This window comes from Solenopsis invicta, chromosome 16, assembly GCF_016802725.1.
Source record: "Solenopsis invicta isolate M01_SB chromosome 16, UNIL_Sinv_3.0, whole genome shotgun sequence".
NCBI lineage: Eukaryota > Metazoa > Arthropoda > Insecta > Hymenoptera > Formicidae > Solenopsis > Solenopsis invicta.
Window position 1 is genome coordinate 6866871 of NC_052679.1, and position 18940 is coordinate 6885810.

At 38.0% G+C, this 18940-nt stretch overlaps 2 protein-coding genes and 1 long non-coding RNA gene across 8 annotated transcripts; 2 read left to right on the forward strand and 1 right to left on the reverse strand.

The window, feature by feature from the left end:
• The first annotated feature begins 554 nt into the window (after positions 1–554).
• LOC105204882 (WD repeat-containing protein 13) lies at positions 555–4425 on the forward strand. Its single transcript, XM_011174146.3, has 4 exons — positions 555–1165; positions 1260–1933; positions 2011–2303; positions 2401–4425. The coding sequence occupies exons 1-4, from the start codon at positions 1036–1038 to the stop codon at positions 2645–2647; spliced, it is 1344 nt and encodes a 447-aa protein (XP_011172448.1). The 5' UTR covers positions 555–1035; the 3' UTR covers positions 2648–4425.
• LOC105204885 (STE20-like serine/threonine-protein kinase) lies at positions 2935–11533 on the reverse strand. 6 transcript variants are annotated; one of them, XM_026137270.2, is made up of 10 exons: positions 10845–11530; positions 10438–10580; positions 10314–10337; positions 6708–9832; positions 6044–6587; positions 5746–5955; positions 5656–5664; positions 5336–5462; positions 5145–5216; positions 2935–5045 (listed from the first exon to the last, which is right to left on the reverse strand). In XM_026137270.2, the coding sequence occupies exons 1-10, from the start codon at positions 10930–10932 to the stop codon at positions 4513–4515; spliced, it is 4875 nt and encodes a 1624-aa protein (XP_025993055.2). In that variant the 5' UTR covers positions 10933–11530; the 3' UTR covers positions 2935–4512. The 6 variants fall into 6 exon arrangements, 4 of the variants coding, with proteins under 4 accessions (XP_025993055.2, XP_025993056.2, XP_011172451.2 ...); XR_003268962.2 differs by having other exon boundaries at positions 4878–5045; positions 5652–5664; positions 10845–11532; XM_026137271.2 differs by lacking the exon at positions 10314–10337.
• A 231-nt stretch (positions 11534–11764) lies between these two features.
• Positions 11765–13617, forward strand: LOC105204884. Its single transcript, XR_851249.3, has 3 exons — positions 11765–12544; positions 12985–13028; positions 13250–13617. It is a non-coding gene; the product is annotated as an uncharacterized LOC105204884 (long non-coding RNA).
• The last annotated feature ends 5323 nt before the right edge of the window (positions 13618–18940 follow it).

Here is an 18940-nt window from a genome sequence, read left to right on the forward strand (position 1 = left end):
ACGACAAAAAAAAGTATATTAAGTGTAATGTATAATGGAAAATAATGGGAAAAGATGCAAAATATAATGGAGGAAGCAAAGGTACTGAAAAATGAAGAAAAGAGAAAAAACAGATAAGATTCAGAGAGTTAAGCACGTTTGTTCTCATATAATTATACATTAATAATTTTTGTATTTTTGTCAAATATTAACCGAGCGAGAGAGAATGCACGATATATGCATTACTCGACTATTGCTATTATATGATTAATAATAATAATAATAATTAATAATAATAATAATAATAATAATAATAGCTACTACTGTGTATAAATATGGATATATAAGAATAAATGTATTAAAGAAGTCTGACGATTTACGTATCCGTGGTGCTTGTATTATGATCCCGTGCGTTTAATGCTGCTTCTTGATTTTTTTAAAGCAATTTTTTCCACTATAAAATTTCTTTATAAATTTTAAAAGTTACGCCGTCGCGGAGCGCGCCTGCCATCTGTTCATTTTGAAATTCGCGGCTCAAATCGATCGATCGATTGATCGAAGTAGTCATAACAGGCGCCTGCGCAATTCGAAGGGCGACATAACCTCGCGGTACAAAAAATTGGAAGAATTTTTGAAGAAGTGATTAATTAAGTATTGTAAATAATATTGCTGTGACGGTGTCAGGATCACGCGCGGTCTCTCGAACGATGGCCGACGTTAAAACGATCGGCAAAAAAGGCAGGAAGGTTTGGCGCCGAGGTGAGACGCCACTGTCTGAAAAGGTCACGTCACGGACTGTAGGCAATGGTCATGTTTACGATCGAGTAAGATTTGTCAATTTAAAGTTTTATTTTGACTAGTGAAAGCGAAGAGGAATACGTTCGCGACATTTGTTCCTTTATTTTACTTGTTTTTCTCGGCTACTACGTGCGCACGTCTCTTAGCGAAGTACGTGACGCTTCGCGCTACGCGCGCAAATTACGTCGTGCAGTTAAAAAATGGTTCGCGTTGTTGAAATGCTTGCATGAAATATCGCGAAACGTTACGTGCACGTCGATGACAGAAGTACAAATCGGTAACGTCGAGGCTGGCGCATCGCGGAAGATGACCACTACGTGGCATCAACAGGTGTTCGCGCTCGACGCAAAGTACAATACACTGCGAGCTAATAAGCTCCCTAGTCTAGGTACGTTCAATTCGTTTATTCCAACATTTTATACGCATTACTTTAATGGGGGGGCTAAGCAACGTTAATTACCTTTAAGTCTCTCTCGCTGCAGGCATGTTGTACATTCGTCGGAGAAATCAACTGCTTCGTGAGAAGTTTTCTACGGATCCAGAGATTGGCGCACGGTACCTGAAATTGCGATCGGAATTATTGCGGCGACGTTACGGAGAAAGGCTGGAGCAAAACAGCGTGGGAAGTCACACGATAAGCGAGGAATCGTCGGAGAACAGAGCGAGACATCAACGTGTACAACGAAGATCGACAGCGGAAAACTTCGCATTCGCTGGGGTCCATCATGTTTTCGATCAGCATAAGGCGCCTGTAACAATGCTCAAGTTTGCCAACAATGATAGGTCCAAATTATGTTGCGCGTCGCTGGATGGTACTTTGTCTATATGCGAAGTCGTTGGCACACCTCCGAAGGTGATCGCTCTTCTGGAGGGTCATCGTAACGGTGTGACTGCGCTCGATTGGAGCATCAGCAACGATCTGATCGTTTCTTCCTCTTTCGACGCGACAATAAGATTGTGGAGAGTATCCGCGGATGTAGAGCCAATTTGTTTACGAGTAGTGGACGATCAGCAGCGAGCGGAGGTCTTGTGCTGCAATTTCATACCCGCTAATAATAATTTAATAGTAGCTGGCAATTCTCAAGGACTGATTCAGATTCTAAACGTATCCACTGGAATATATATGCGCGGTGGATCCTGTAAAATCGGTGGAAAGGTCAGTTTTATCTCGAGAAAAAATTGCCCAATTAAAAAAAAAGCAAGCTTGTCCAAATTGCTATGTAACATTTCTAGATTCTTTCCCTGACATGTGAGGGCAGCGGTGGTTCAGTGATCTGGGCAGGCAATGACAGAGGTGTTATAGTGGCGTTTCGATTGGAACCTGGTATAGGACGATTGACAAAGTTGCAGAGAGTGCAGGAGACTGGCGGTATGATAACCAGTCTCTCCTGGCGCTCCTGGCTCTCGAAGGATGCTCCTTGGGCCGCGCTATTAGTAAGCAGTGCGTGTAACGCCGTGCTATTGTATCGCGTCGTAGACAATCACGGTTCTTTATATCTCTGGAGGAAGTACCCTATCAAGCATAGGTATTATTTTTATCATGTAAAACAGTTTCTCGTTTTCTTGTTTTAATATTTTCATTTAAGATAAAATTTTGTATGTTTGCCTGTATTCTTTTTGTAGACTTTATTCTTTGAGATCTACCTTCTGTCCGCAAATGGGTGCGTGTTTAATAGCCACGGGATCGGAAGATGGTGCCGTTCACTTGTTGGATTCAGCGAGAGAGGGAAAGGCTGCTAGGATCAATCGACTACACGGTCACGCAACGCCCACGTTATCTTTATCCTTTAATTATGACGAATCTTTACTCGCATCTGCGGATCATGACGGATTGATTATCCTATGGCGAAATCGCCAACGTAATTTATAAAATATTCTATGAAATTTTCATTGAATTAAAAAAAAATCATGTTTAAATTTTTCGAGCCATGAACCAAAATTATTTTAGAAATATTACGATATAAATATGCTGGCAAAAAATGCAATGTATATAATGTATAGGTTCATTTATAGAGATCTGGAGACCAAGATTTTAGTATTATTAGGTATATACATTTGTACATATAATTGTATATAATAAAACACCTATATTTGAAGAAAAATAAGATACTGTATATAGAGAATTAGGATATTTAAAAATGGAATAAACTGTATATCTTCTGTATAACAATATATTAATTGTTCTCTATTTTAGCTTATGTCATAGTGTGTGAGCACAAAGCAGTATCAGTAATAATAGGTGTGGTAATAGCGAGAGACATGAGAGCATCGCAGTGCTACAGCATAGCAGCGATTAGTTTGTATATCCTCTCAATATCGTGTGCACTCTTGAAGTAACAGTGGCACAAGTTTCCACACGGTTTTCGTACGACGCTAAAGTATATTTGCATTTCGATAGTTTTTCATTGATTCGTTTCTACTTACAACAGTCTTCGTGTCCAGGACAAGTAATTATACAACAAGATACATTGTTGCAAACAAATACTTGTAAAAATTCTCTAAAACAGCATTTGCGATCGTACTCATGTTTATCACGCTTTCGCGAGAATTTCAAATCTGTCAGAAATATCAATGTAATATTAAACTTATTAACGGTTATTTGTATTGCACACTTTCACACGGTATTGTGAAACAAATGTACTGTAGACGCACAAAGTTATCTGTTAGCATAAAAGTAAATATCTGATTTTTCTGTTATGTTAGCACAGAAAAGGCAAAAGTTCTGTAACATGATCGCTTTTCGTATCACGCAGTCGATTAAAACAAATCGGTTTGACGGATTCTCGCTTTAGTACGATATACACGAATGTTCAACTCAAACATATTCGATAATGCAAGAGTTCTCGTCTTGTTTCCTTAAATCCAATATAAAACATATTATACGCACTATATTCTTCTCATCACAGATCTAATAAAAGTAAAAGTCTATCAATACATCGTGTATATATCATATAGAAAATTAGTTGTGCAAGTATTTTAATGTTTTTCCTTCGCCATAAATCCTTATAAGTGGGATGGCAGTCCCATATATACTTTGCTATACAATACTTTGATAGAGAGCAGATTTGTTAATAATGTTTAATTAATATCAACATATGACAATGAGAGTGTTTGGCAAAGAAAACTAAAGAGATGACGTGAAAGACGATTATATAGTTTCCTATAGAAGAGTCACAAAAATAATCGTGTCGTTCTACATAGGCACTACTGCTCGTTTATAACACTTATACTATAAACAATAATTATTTACACGCGCAACGAATTGTTCATCGTAATTCGATGTAGCTTCTACAAATCGATTGTCTAAAATTAATACTTATGTCCACTTTTTACACAGTCTCTCCGTTGTTACTTTGTTCTATCATGACTAAATTGTCATGCGGATAGAAAGCTGTATTAATATCAGTTAATATTAATAATATAAAGCCGCGATTATTTATATATTGACACGTTTTTTTCGTATTTGCTACAATCATAACAATTCCGCTAACAAGATCCATTAGACAACCGATCGACTTGTATAGCCTCGTGAATTATCCGCTACGTCTTTCTTATGTACATTTGTTCGAGATTCGTAGTCGTGATAATAATCTCATCGGTGATAATCGGATCGCGTGCTTAAAAAAAAAAAAAAAAAAAAAAAAAAAATCACCACAACTTCACGATGAAATTGTTTCGGACGGACTTGGACTAAACTGTCTTTCCTAAAATTTCATTACAGACTTTAGTCTCATTTTAATCACGAGCTAAAACACTGCACTTCTCGGTGGGTTCCAGCGTCTCCTGACTATCACACTGAGAAATTCTTGTAGAAGATGAACTAACTTGAACATCTTCGTGAGGCACCTTTGGCAATGTGTTATCGTCATTCATTGGACTCGATACAATACATTGGTCCTGTGTGACGACTTTCTCTACAAGTTCCGATTCGTGATTCTCTTTAATGTTTAAATGCTCATCGTCCGCGTACAACTGTCTCGCAGAAACGAACGGAGCGGACGGTGTACCATTCGATGATACCAAGTTTAATTTTAAACGATCTCTAGTGTGTCTTAACTCTCCTAACTGATGCTGCTGACACTGATCATATTCATGCGCAAAATCAATATTGTTCTGATGCGGTTCTTGTCGGCAACTATCCGTTTCATCTCGATCGTCAGAGAACGAAGCCACGTTTGCACCGGGAAAAAATTGGCTAACGTACTTACTTTCGCCAGTTTGAAACTGAAAGGGTCGATTTGAGCTAGTCACAAAAAATTCTTCATTTCCTATAACAAAAATAAACGTCATATAGATACTGAATCATACGTTATATAGGTACTGAAAAGAATATACGAAATATTAAAAGTCTTGGTGAATTCACGTACCAACATGATTGGCATCATCATAATCTAAAGGATATAAATCTAATCGTGGTTCATTCATCATTTCTTCCCAATCTATAACATAAAGAATAAATCGTCCTTTTTATTTGAAGATATTTATCTTTTCGATATTTAATTTGAGAAATATTTTTCATAATATAAAATGTTAATTGATCATGTGTAAAAAAATATACCAGAGTATGACGTTGGTTCCGAGTTGGTAATAGCATCCGCTTGATTGTCCGTCGATAATGTTTCTTTCGGGTACTCGTATACGCACTGATAGCGTTGCTTCTTGAACCATACGCTCTTCTTCTGATCCTAGAACGCGTATTGTTAGTCTGATCGTAGGGAAATATATGCTCGAGTTACATCTATATTTAGCATGTCTAGCGTGTTTAAAAAGTACGTGCGCTAAGTACCTCAAATTAAATTTCTGCAAGGAAAAGAGTCACGGGAGAGGAATGTTAAAATTACATGCATTGCTCTGTATTTAAGTAATCGACACACCTACCAACTCATCCTAGCGGCAATTGAAAGAGGAAGACTATTAATACTAGTGCAAGAATGAATAATATAATGTGTTTATTTGTACGATATTTACCCCTGATTTTAACGTTTTATCCGGAGACCTCAGTGCCGATCGATGTGGTGCTAAAGCGGCATTCCAGGCCGAGGGTGTGAATTCTTCCTCTTCTTCTTCGTCCTCGACTGCCAGTTCTTCCTCTAATTCGGCACTCGTCGGTGTATTCGCTGTATCATTATTCACAGTACTTCTGATTCGTATTTGCTCGACATGCGGCTCATTATATCTCTGTGGAACGTAAATTTTGATCAAATATAGGAAAGGAAACAATAAGAAGTATTTAATATAGAAGCGCAATATTTGTGAAGCTACATACCTTCCATACAAATTCACCGGAACTAGAACTATTATCCTCATCTTCTTCTTCTTCTTCTTCTCCATCTTCGTCTTCTTCTTCCTCCTCCTCCTCTTCCTCTTCGTCATCATCCTGACTACAACATTCAGGTTCGGTAACAAAACTCGTCGACATCAAATCTTCTTGCATTGGTAGAGGTAACGGGAAAGACGAAGGTAACTGCTGCCATTTGGATTCTTCCTCGGGACTCGGTAATGGCGCGCCTCCGCTCGCCTTCACGATACGCGGCTTATCCTCTAATGGATGCACTACTGAACAAGTATAATCTAAATTCTCTTCTTCGGACAGATCGCCATTCGTCGTATCTCGATCTTCGTCTTGTAATCGTCCCTCCAACAATATCATTTCATTCGTACGAGTATCCACCATTAGCACATCTTCGGACGGCATCGATTCTCTCGAAGCAACGGATGTCTCTCTAGAGTTTGACATCAAAGACTCGGAGGTGACGGTGCTTTCTCGCTCTTCCAGAATAGGACTGAGCGGCGTTCCATATACGTTATACCTGGACGTGACAGAAAAATGTCGTACTGTACTTTTATAATAGAAAAAATAATTAAAAAAAAACAATAAAAGAGTCATTATTTAATTTGCTGTTAAATAACATATTTTCAAAAAATCATACCTGATCGAGATATCCACACCTCCGCTAACTTGATTGGATAAATCTTCGCCATCTTCATCGTCCCACTGTTTGACGTACGCGTCATCAGAGATGGAAGGAGTTTCGTCGTCGTGTACTTCCAAGGATTCAACGATCTGCATCTGAGCCTGAGGCAATTTTTCCCTGAGTTCGTTACGAATCGCTGTTACAAATTCTTCCTCCATACCGAACGACACGTACGAGTTGTCACTACGTAGGCTCACCGTCGAACTGTCCTCATCTTCGTTTTCGTAATCTCCCTGCGAGCACTGCTCATCTTGCAGAGTGTTGAAGGCGTCCAATTTTAAAGCGCGTATCTCCGTTTCTGAATCGCACGATTGATGGATATCATTTTTGGCCTCAGACTTCTGCGTTTTTTCAAGAGTTGCGTCTTTCTCGAAGTCTTCTTCTACCATATTTTCACGTGTTGCTTCCACTCGATTCGGACTCTCCTTCGTAATTGGATCGGAATTGATAACGTCAACATTAACAGAGGCGTCATTTAAATCGGAAGTATTCTGTTTCGATGGCGATATATTTTTTTCGATGTCAAGTTCCGTTATACTTTCAGGGCCAGCGGACGTGGCGCAATATTCCGCATCTAGAATAGTATCTAACTCAAATAGAATTTGGAATGGCTCTTCTTCGGAATATGACGATCGGGAAACTGCATTACTGTTGACTGAAGACAGGGGATTGCCGGGTGCTGAACAAATCGCTTCCTCTTCCTCGCAAGACTCCTTGTCTCGAAAACCGGAATCGGAACTCTGTTCGTCATCCGGCGTGGACAATTGCTTTCTTTCCTCTTCCTCGTCATTTGGCAATGGTTTTCGTTCTATTTCCGCGTTCTCTACCATAGAAAAGCTATCATCGACTGTGTAAATTGAATAAGCGTTACAAAACTGTGGTGTATCTGGTGTAGACACGGCGGTCACAGTCAATTCTGGTGCGCTAACGTTACTTTGTTCAGTCGATGTGTCTATATATTCGTTGAATTCCGCTTCGTCCGAGAAGCCTGGTACTTTGTGCTCTAAAGCGGAATCTAACGCGTGATTCCAAAGTAGAACGTCTACCGTATTAGTCTCGGCATTATTCGAAACAAAGTGATTAGAAATATCATTGTTATCCCCTTTACTTACGAGGGGTATACCGCGCGTTTCACGATCCTCTCTCTTCTCTACTTCTTCAACAGAGGATATTTGGTCAGGTACATAACGAAGAAGGGGAAGATCTGGATCCCCCTTCGACAATAGTCTTAATACGTGCTTCTCACCGTCACGTTGCGTACTATCTGTGCTCGCATTACATTGCGTGCCATCGTTGCTTTCCGGAATATTTCCCGCGCTGTCTAAGGAGAGACGTAAGATTGGCGTCTGGCTCTGATCCGTGGTCAGAGTCAACAGCTTCGGCCGTTCTAAATTTTCCAAAGACCGGACTTTATTAGTAGCATTGCTTGCTGGCAAAGGATCTCTCAATTTCTTCAACGCTTCATCAAACTCATCCGCAGGCACGGTATGCCTAAGGTCGCTATCACTACCGGTTACAGATAACTTTTTCTTGACGTTCTTTTCCGACGTTGGTGCTCCCAGTGACCACTCCGCATCGGAATCAGGATCGATATGTACAAGCACCATAAGATCTGTTACAGACTTGGACTTCTGTTTAACTTTCTCTGTATAAACACCCTTCTCGATTCGGCCTTTCCAACTCTCCTCCTCGGTCTCCGAGCCAGACTCTTGAAATATCGTGGCAGTCTTCATTCTGGGAATATTTCTCACTTGTTCATCGGGTCCAAGGCGAAACGAGGACTGTAGCGAGTCTGTCGTTTGTGCGTCATCCACTATATGAGTCCAGTAATCGGAATCAATACTACCACGTAGATCTTGCAAGCTAGCACTACGTACGTGCTGTTTGCTATTTGCGCGTAGACTCTCCCACCGTTGCTCGAAATCCATATGCGTCGAATGCTCGTTCGAGAGAATTTGCTTCACGTCGTCCAAAGAAGGTCTGTCTTTCACGTTGACATTCAAACACAAGCGAATCATTTGAAATATATTTGGCGGACAATTAGTAAGATAATTTTGCAGCAGTCGCGTGCCGTTTGGCAAGAATTGCTTTTTTAGAGATAGGATCATCTGAATAACCTGTTCATCGTTCATATCGTTGTAAGGTCTTTCGCCCCAGCTGGCGATCTCCCAGAGAAGAACCGCGTAACTCCACATATTGGCCGATAACGTGATCTCTTGCGTTTCGATGGTAGTGTCCGTACAATTCAAACTTTCTGGCGCAGACCATCTGATGGGCAAGGCCCGGTCTCCCACTATATAGTAGTCTTCAGGATACTTCTCGACACCGGTACCATAATCACCTAACTTGGCTGATAAGTCTGGGGCAACCAAACAGTTTCTCGCGGAGAGATCCGTATGCGCGAAGCCGTGGTTGTGCATATGTTTCAAGCCAGACGCAATCTCTATCGCAATTCGTATCGGAATGTTTTCCTTGGTGAGCGCTTCCCTTGATTTATTATCGCAGTTTGATAGCAAGAAACCTTTTAAATCGCCAGCTGGACACGACTCAAACAGTAGGAGGTATGGATCGGTTTCTAAGCAGAAACCAAGTAGAGCCAGGACATTTTGGTGGCGTAGTTTCAAGTACGGCGTTGCCTCGCCGAGAAACCAAGCCTTTTCTCTGGTGGTAGCTTCTTCGGTGAGAATTCTCACTACTACGCCGCCCGATTTCGATATGCCTTTCGACTGTTCCAAATCCGCTCGACCTTCAACGACTTTTCCAAACCATCCGTGGCCTATTTCTCTAAGATACTTGAGTTTCTCTCTGGGGACATAGAGCTCGTTGGAGTTGAACCATTCGCTACATGGTTCCTGTAGAATAGAGCGATCCGTATCTTGATCCTCGATACGCGGCGCTGACAAAGGTATCGCTATATGTTTCGGAGTATTTCTAGCTCCAGACACGATAGAATCCACTGGTAAAGGTTCAAATTGAATTCTCTCAGAAGCAGCTAACGTCCTGGAGGCATCCAGTTCCAATCCTTCGACAGATCGATCAAACGCACTCTCTTGTCCCGTACTGCTCCCATCTTTAAATTCCTATAACGATAACAATAGTGCCGTTTTATAATTGTGCTTTTGTATAATTATATAGCACGCTGCGATGCAGACATAAAAGTTTTTTTGCTAACTACGCATGCTACTCACGTGTCTAAAAGGGATTGGTAAACTTGGAGCGTATCTTTATAATTGCAAAATGTATAATTAAACTATCTCTTTAAGGCATCATCTACATTAATTATAAAGATCTAGCCTTACAATAATGTTTAATTATATATAACTGTACTAGACTCTATTTATATAAACTTGTCAGATGTAACGTGTGTAAGAGAGAAATGTAGCTCTTCTATTATTTATAAATACATATATAAACATTTATATATATCATTTGCGTTTATATAGATGGAGTCAGTATGATTACTGTTATGATTAGTCAAACATTAACTTTGTCTACATTCTCATTGTAACTAATAACTTTATGTGGCAACATGTAGATGGATCCGCAATATATCAATGTTACCTGATTGCATTTTTCAGCTTTGTCCTATAATTAAAAAAATGCAGACACTGATGTTAGAGCTCTAAAACAATGACATCGCTTTTTCTTAGTTACTTAGGCGCGTAAAAAAATCTCTTCAAACTACCTGGAATCCTTTAGGTCTTCTGTGCCTTTGGCAACAAAGGCATCCAGCCAAAGTTAGCGCGGTGGCGGTGACGCTCGACAAAGCGATCGCGTAACGCATCCAATAGTGTTCCCAGTGCCAGGAAGCACGTGAGTGCTCTGAATCTGCAAGTGAGAGAAGTCATTAAATACCTTAGCTCTGACAATATTTACAACTATTGTCACGTGTGTTGTCAGTGTCGCTACGTGTTAATGCTACTGACAATTTATTTCCCTTATTTTTAAAGAAAGGGAAAAAAAAAGAGGAAAACAACATTGACTCTCTCCCGCCTGTCAAACAGGACATGCCTATACACATATGTGACAGAATTTAAGGGAACAGCGGAGCAATACACGATACGACGCGAAGGAACTCGCTGAACGACGTACCAGCGGTGAGCGGCGAAGGCAGAGGGTAGGCTGCGAGCATCGGTAGACCCACCCAAAACAGCCAGCACATCTGACGTAGATTCCGCATCGTGTACCGGGGACAGTTCCTAGTCGTTCGCGTTACGATTCCGGTGACGAGCTGACCTAGGTCATTCTCGCGGTCGCGGTCGCGTTCGCGGCAGCGGCGATGAGCCGCGACCTCAGGGGCGGCGATTCGATTGTCGTTACAGACGTTACGCGGGTCGACGACAACGCGTTCATAGTCCTCGCCCCGCGTGCATCTTGCGTAGCAGCAGCAGCAGCAGCGTTGGCGAAAGGCGGAGCGCGCAGCACAGCGGACACGGCCTATCCGGGCCGTGCATGACTCGATACTTCCGCAGCGGCGTCGCCAACGGGTTCTAACGACACTGGAGGACGATCACTCGCGCATGACGCGAAGAGACGTGCCTTCCTTCTCCACGCCAGGCATCCTCGCGCATTGTCTCCGTGCGGAAAAGGGCCCGCCTAGAGGGAGAGAAAGCGCCGACAGATATCTCTGTTCTCATGTGCCGACCGCACGTGTATCAGCGGGTACTCATGTACATACAACGTACACCGCGTTCGAGGCTTTCCTGCGATGTTTGCAATTTTATATTGCATGTGTCAAAAATCCGTTCGACGTTATCCCACGGGCTTGGAAACAACTGGGTGTCAAGAGTATTCGTCTAGGAGGGGGAAATGGAGAGATGATTACATGAAAGGGATGAGAATCCGATCAGCGATTCGCCATGTTGTTGGCACAGTTTCTGACGTAGCTGTAGAAAAAAGTAATTGGTCGTCAGCGATCAACAATATGGCGCAATGCGCTTCTATTAGCGCACTTTCATTCGGGAATCATTTGATTCGAATATTTGGATGAAAGTTTGATAGGTGAAAGGCAGAGATTAGTGTTTAATCATATAAATTAGTATTTTATTTTGCTATTATTCCAAGAATATGCTACATCCATAAAAATTGGCCGAATAGGCGCTGGACGAGCACCGTAATTTTAAATTAAATTAATCGTTTTAAAATTCGCGTTGAGAATCAGTTTTGTATCACGCTGATTGTGGCGTTGAGATCAAAGATAAATGTTGCATTCCTCCTATGTATGGTGTAGTCTATGATGCTTCCCTTTCCCTTCCAATTTAGGGTGCATTCAATTTTACGTACGATACATCACTTATCCTTATTGTTCACTGAACATTAAACAAGGATAAATGATGCATTATGCGCGAAACGGACCCCTAAACAATTGTCTTCTCCTCGACGCTTGCGGCCTAATGCGGGATTTACAATGCAGTCACGATGCTGCGATGGACCAATCGGAAGAAAAAATTTTATATTCTCTTCTTTGATTCGTCTGTTGCAGCATCACAGCGTCGTAACGACTGCATTGTAGACCCTGCGCAAAAGTCCGAAAAGTCTCGCCGAGACTGCGAGCGTGTTCAGATGTGTTTTGCGAGGATACGTCGGCAACCCCTGAAAAATCTTTCTAAACAAAGCACATCCGAACCAGCTCACGGTCGATTGTTATTGTAAATTCGATTTTACATTCCAAGTTTGATTTTGTATTCTAAAGTTTCAAATGTGCGACGGTTTTTGATCGTCCTCAGTACCTCGCAAGGGAACGGAAACCAGCTGAGCCTGAAATCGATTGCATGTTTTTTTTGGAGCACGTGGTAAATATTTTAGATTTTATTATTTGATTTCTTTTAATAATCCGCTGTGCCAGAATACGTATTTTACATTACGTATTCGTGATATATACTTCAAAAATTAATCAAACATCTTTGCAGTGCAGGTATTATTTACAAAAAATTGTTTTTTACGATCGATGCAGATATAAAATTTATTTAAACAAGGAAATGGACTCCTAGCTTTGTGAAATACTTTTTTCTTAATTCATTTAAATTATATGTTTTTGATTACATGATTTTTGCTTTATTTCATTGACAAATTTTACTATTTTATATCAATGTTGAAAATGATGACGGATAATCATCGAGATCTATGAATACCATGATTTGAATATAATTTACCGACTGATTATTATTTTAATTAACCTGAAATTCCAGTAGAAAATAATAATTTTAACTAATACGATTATTTTATTATTTAGGTTGCCATGTCTCGAGTAAAACAGAATCTTGAAATTAAATAAAGGTATTTATATTATTTTGGATTATCTTCTATATCGTCCTATTTTAGATTATATTTTAAATTAAATGATGATACTATATATTCACCAAGATCTACAAATGTCATGATATTTTATTTTGTTACTTCTTATTTCATAAAATTTAAATTAATGTATTAATATAGAGAACATTTTTTCACGAGATTTACTATCTTTTTATTTAAGAAGAAAATATTTTCTATTTCAGATGCTTGATTTTCCAGTTGCTTTCCAATACTCTCGAGTGCTCGTCATATGCCTGGCAAACGAATGTGATTATCATTCGTATACGTCACCTATAGACCCAATGAGGTTTCTACAATAAGCTATTAGTCAGTGTCACAAGTCGTAAGCCGTAAAAATTGATCAATCACAGTCGAATATTCTCTTCACATTCGCCATCGACTAATAGCTTATTGTAGAAAGTTCATAAGAGTTATTCTGTGATTCTCGTTGAAGATTACGAATTTAAAAATACTTATATACGGTGTACAGGTTGTATGAGTTGTGACCTTCTAACTATGTGATTTTTTATTATAAGGAAAAGTTTCAATAAAAATATTACGAACTTTTAAAGTTTCAGTTTAGTTATTCCTTCAATAGCAATTGCGAAATCAAAGTTTAGAGCTATCTTTATATTTCTTTATATTTTTTTTACTTATTACTGGATCACTGAAAAATATTTGAATCATTTTTTTTATAGGTTGTAATTATAATATTTTTTTATTTGTCACACAAGGTTTTGTAGACATCACGATAAAATTGGAAACATAATTTAATAATAATTATAATTAGGAAATTTTCATTCGAAACTTGCGTAATCACAAATGCATCTATTTTGTCTACACACGTATACCGTAATTTTGTTTTAAACAGTAGGCAAACATTTTTTTTACAAAAGATTAAATTGATGCAAGTGATTTGAATAATTTTATTAAATTTAATGCACTATGTTAACACAATAAATATAATCAAGCTCGAAAAATTTAACAATACAAATTTAAAAGGTAAACACGGTCGAGTCGAGCATTTTTAGAAATTTAATAAATCATAAATTTATAATATGAAAATGATTTATTGCATAACAAATTTACTACACATACGTGTTTCGGACTTACTTGTCCCTCATCAGTGCGTTACAATTTAACTATAATAAACCGTGTAATTAATTAAAAAATGCTCATGGATCGAAGAGAGCCTGCGCTAACAGATGATCTTGCAAGGCGTTGATTGTATTATCGAATTTATATCATTCTGCACATCACAAAAACGTAATTTATAAATACTTTTGTTCAGAGATTGGAAGTAACGAGTTACTTGTAACGGCGTTAATTTTTATTTTTTGTAACTGTAACGGTAACGTAGTTACATTCTTCTAGTAACGGTAACGAATTTAATAGTTACTTTTATCGTTACTTTTTAATTTATAATATAATTTTTAATCTTCATTATTCAATCAATATTCATAGTTCGTTGTTATATTATATTTAAGATCGTTTTGAAAAATAGTTGTAAAATAAACCAATCACAGAATTGTATTAGCATAAAAACGAACTTTATAGATGTCAATTTTTGTTAAAAGTAAAAAGTAAATTAATACCGATAAAAATGTAATATTATAAAGTAAAACATTTTCATGGTTTAATTTTTACATTACATTACAAAGTAAAACTTTCAGACAAAAATCAATCTTTTGTGAGGTAATTATTTAACTTCCTATTAAAAATATCGATAAAAAATGTATGTAGTCAATGTCGCCCATTCAAAGAATGCGGAAAGATTTAAATATGTGTAGAGAATAAAGTGCATGATGAAAACACCTACATAATTTGATTTTATGTGAGATTCTACCCGGACAATTTCGTCATTCCAAGATATAACTTGGACACGGAAGTGTTGCAATTCCTTTCTTTAATTTAGTTACTCCCATTGCCATATTTTTTATATCTACCTTCTCTTTTATTACCTTCTGTTTTTTTTCGAGAGAGAGAGAGAGAGAGAGAGAGAGAGAGAGAGAGAGAGAGAGAGAGAGAGAGAGAAAGAGAAACTGGATGCACAGCATACACATATTTAAATCTTTCTGCATTCTTTGAGTGGGCGACATTGAATTGATTGTATTCTTGAGACAAATTGCAGAGTTTTTTAAGAAAACTGGTTCCTGTCGGTGACGTTTCGGCATAATTAATAAATTATTTTGATCATTTTTTAACAGATTATTCATTTAGACGGTGCACATTCTCGTCCATCAAAAGCAACTAAATTTAATAATGGAAATGTTAATTATGAATTACAAATCTCATCAAGTACTCGAATTTCATGTTTAGGAAAATATAAATTTGAAAACACATTAAATCTGCCAGAACCGGAAGAAGTTAATTTTTCGGAAATTTTGAATACAACAACAAGAGTCAGTAAGTTTCTCAGGTTTATCAATTTATTATATAAATAAAGAAAGTCGACAATACTAACAAAAACTAATTATACAATACATCACATTTTTTAATGCATCACATTAACATTTTAATATAAAATAAAATTCTTCTTTAACAATAAATAATTATTATAGTGATAGAAGGTTATATCAAAACAAATTTTGTAACATTATATAATAATAAATTAAATAAAAAGATAGGTTGCGGTTCAATAACTGATGGAAGATACAAATTGGAAGTTCACGTATCAAACTTCGATACAGAAGATTATGATGACTTAAATTTAAAAAAGGGAGATAAAATAAAAATAATAGGAATGATACGAACAAGTAAAGTATAAAAGAAATGAGTACAAATTTATATAATATAAAAAATGTGAAAAAATTTATACACTTTTTATAAAATTAAAAAATTTTTTTTTTATTCGTGTGCACCAATTACCATATCTATTTACCAATTTATTAAAATATTTATACTTTTAACTAAATATATATTTTTTACAATAAATCTACATGATTACATGGATATTTTTTCCCATTTTTAATTTAGTATATTTAGTATTACATACACACACACACACACACACGCACGCACGCACGCACGCGCACGCACGCACGCACGCACGCACGCACGCACGCACGCACACGCACGCACGCACGCACGCACACGCAGTAAACAGGAACAACAAGATATTATTATAACACTATCATCCTCGCGATGAATGTAACAATTATGTCACAACCATTATGTCATAATATTATTATTACATCATTAACCTCATACACTATTAATCTTACGATGCATGTAACAGAACAGTTATATCTATAACTGTCAAAACGCAATCTCCACGATGAGAGCAGCTCACGAAGTAAGCACAATGTGAGAACCAATGAGCATTTTGGAAAAGCGGCAACAATAAACTTCGAGAGACTGCGACTATCGATTTAACACGGATTTTTTCAGAAAGGAAACAAGGTTTAAAGACTCATCTCAATAAAACTTGACAACATCCAGTTTCAAAATTTTCTTTTTTCAACGATTGCACGCATGATATAATAATGAATTTTTTACTAAATAGATTTTATCCCAAGAGTAATAAGTTTATGATAATACTAACCATATGCGTTTACTAATGTAGCAGAAACCTTGCTACCTCATATTACTATGATAACATTATTCGAATAGTGTTGTACCTATTTTTTTTATCTTTTATCGATTTTAACTCGTAAAATTGAACGGTGGAGGAAATGCATCAGCGCGGAAAAGATGCACTTAAAACATATGTTTAATACGAGTATAACGAAAGGACGAGCGCTAAGGCTGATTATCCTACGGCGAGAGAGGACCAAAAGGATTCGCGCTCGCTAGTGCGAGTTATTTCCGCGTCAGCCCTTTCGTTCGCTCTTCTCGAAGGGAGAAATCATAACGCTTTAGGATTGCGGTTCGCCTCGTTTGCGAAGCTGTACGTTACTAACTGCACCGCTAACGAGAGTCGGACGGGAATTGCAATAGCCACGCGTCGCACTATGACGTCTTCTCGCCGTTCGACTGAATAAAGCCCAAGCTCTCGACTATGTACGGCTTATTAATTTAACTTGTCGTGTTGCGAAGTGCCTCGGTGAGGTCGCAACTGCCGAGGAAGCTGCACCCGATCGATCGCTCGTAAACGTCTATTAGCATGTAAACGCCATTCGTGAATAGTAACTGCTGACTGCGCTCGGGAATATTTAAATCCCTCTAATAGGGATATCGCTAGCATTATTCTATTAAGCGTTGGCTGCAGCTATTGACATTTGATATGCGGTATCCAATGCGATTATTCACAGACATATCCCTTTTCGAAGACAAACAGAAATTCAACAATTTATTAAAAACAGTCTGACTAATTAATCGCTTTTATAAACAAAGCTAACGTGATAACTACTAAAAACCTCTTTCGCTTAAACCGAGAGGGAGAAACGCGTGACGCGGAAACGCAGGGGAAATAAAAGCTCTTTTCAATCGGGGTAAAACGCGATGGAAGCCTTCGGCTAGCGCAACAGAGATTTAAGTACAAGGTGCGCAGAACAAATGGGCCTCTTCGGGATTTTCATCCGGCCTTTGCCTGATGGAAATATGCGAAAGAGAAGAGGAGGGCTCGAGGCGATATTCTTTTTGCGGCTTCTTCGGCTTCTTTAGGATCCTCAGATTCGAGATACATGAATGAAACACAAAAAGTAGGATATAACGTTAGCGGTATATACGATAGAATTATTATTGTGCATCAGAAAATAATGGCCGATTTTCTGTTACAAAGATGAAATATAAATTTAATATTTATTGCGAGACGATATAGTAAACATGATATACGTATGAATTTTATTAAATACGTATTGTAAGAAGAAATATAAATTTAATGTTTGTTACAAGAGGATTAGCGAAATATAATTAAATATATATTTGATATCTATCGTAAAATTGTTGCAAGAAACAGTTCGAGCATGTTCAAGCACTTTCGCAATAAATTTTGCTTTATTATCATAAACGTGCTTCTCTTTATTGTATACGTTTATGAATCGGCCCATCTATTTTTATGTTTTATATTTGCGTCTCGCGGAAAAAGGGCCATAAAGTCTCCCAAGGAATTATGAGAGGTGATATATACCATTATGGAATTCTACGAAGGATGGAAAACGCCATCTTCTCTCTCTCTCTCTCTCTCTCTCTCTCTCTCTCTCTCCGAGTACGTCCTATTCCGAATTACAGCGATTTCCGGCAACTGCGCGAGGCTGCTCAGCATCCGCGGCAGCACTGGACCAGAATTTCGTGAAAATTATGACAATTAGCGCAATTAAAATTGGTTCACGACTAATTTGAATTTGCGTACCGGCGCGTGGCGGCCGCCGTAAACACACGATACAAGGCATCATTTGCAAACAATGTGTAAATTAATATATCTTTTATTAGAGTGTATTGTGGATTTGTGTTAATACACGAATGCGTTTTTGTAAGAAAACAAACCGACATGATAGAGTATTATAAAAGTATTTACAAATGGAGTGAGAGATAACACGTGAGCACAAATTTCTTGAAACAAATGAGAGAGAGAAAGAGAGAAGGGTATTAATCTAATTTCTAAAGAGAATTTCTAAAGAGAATTGAAATATGGAAACGTTTGTCTTTTTTCAATATTTTCCCGTGTTAAATTTAGTCCTGCAATTACGTTGACGTATATGCAAAAAAAAAACTGTATAAAATATATTCTCTTTCTATGATCTTTCTTGCACAATTCTGAATTCTTTCGGATTTCAAAGAATCGAGTGATTATATATATGAGAAGGGGATTATTGATCCTTCTTGGGGTTAATGCAAAGGCTAATAATGTCCGAATGCACTATTGCCTATGAACTGAAGGTTCCACAAAAATGATCATCTCCGGAGGGAAAAGAAAAAGGATCAGACAAGGAGGAGAAGCCGGCAGAAGCGGA

What these genes read in the sequence shown, in the direction of transcription:
- LOC105204882 (XM_011174146.3), top strand. Translation starts at nt 1,036, where the DNA reads ATGACAGAAGTACAAATCGGTAACGTCGAGGCTGGCGCATCGCGGAAG. An exon ending in TAATAAGCTCCCTAGTCTAG is followed by an intron (nt 1,166 to 1,259) that starts GTACGTTCAATT and finishes CTCTCGCTGCAG; the next exon opens with GCATGTTGTACATTCGTCGG. An exon ending in AAGTACCCTATCAAGCATAG is followed by an intron (nt 2,304 to 2,400) that starts GTATTATTTTTA and finishes TTCTTTTTGTAG; the next exon opens with ACTTTATTCTTTGAGATCTA.
- LOC105204885 (XM_026137270.2), bottom strand. Translation starts at nt 10,932, where the DNA reads ATGCGGAATCTACGTCAGATGTGCTGGCTGTTTTGGGTGGGTCTACCG. An exon ending in CCGGTGAATTTGTATGGAAG is followed by an intron (nt 5,956 to 6,043) that starts GTATGTAGCTTC and finishes TACGTTCCACAG; the next exon opens with AGATATAATGAGCCGCATGT. An exon ending in GGAACCAACGTCATACTCTG is followed by an intron (nt 5,217 to 5,335) that starts GTATATTTTTTT and finishes TTTATGTTATAG; the next exon opens with ATTGGGAAGAAATGATGAAT.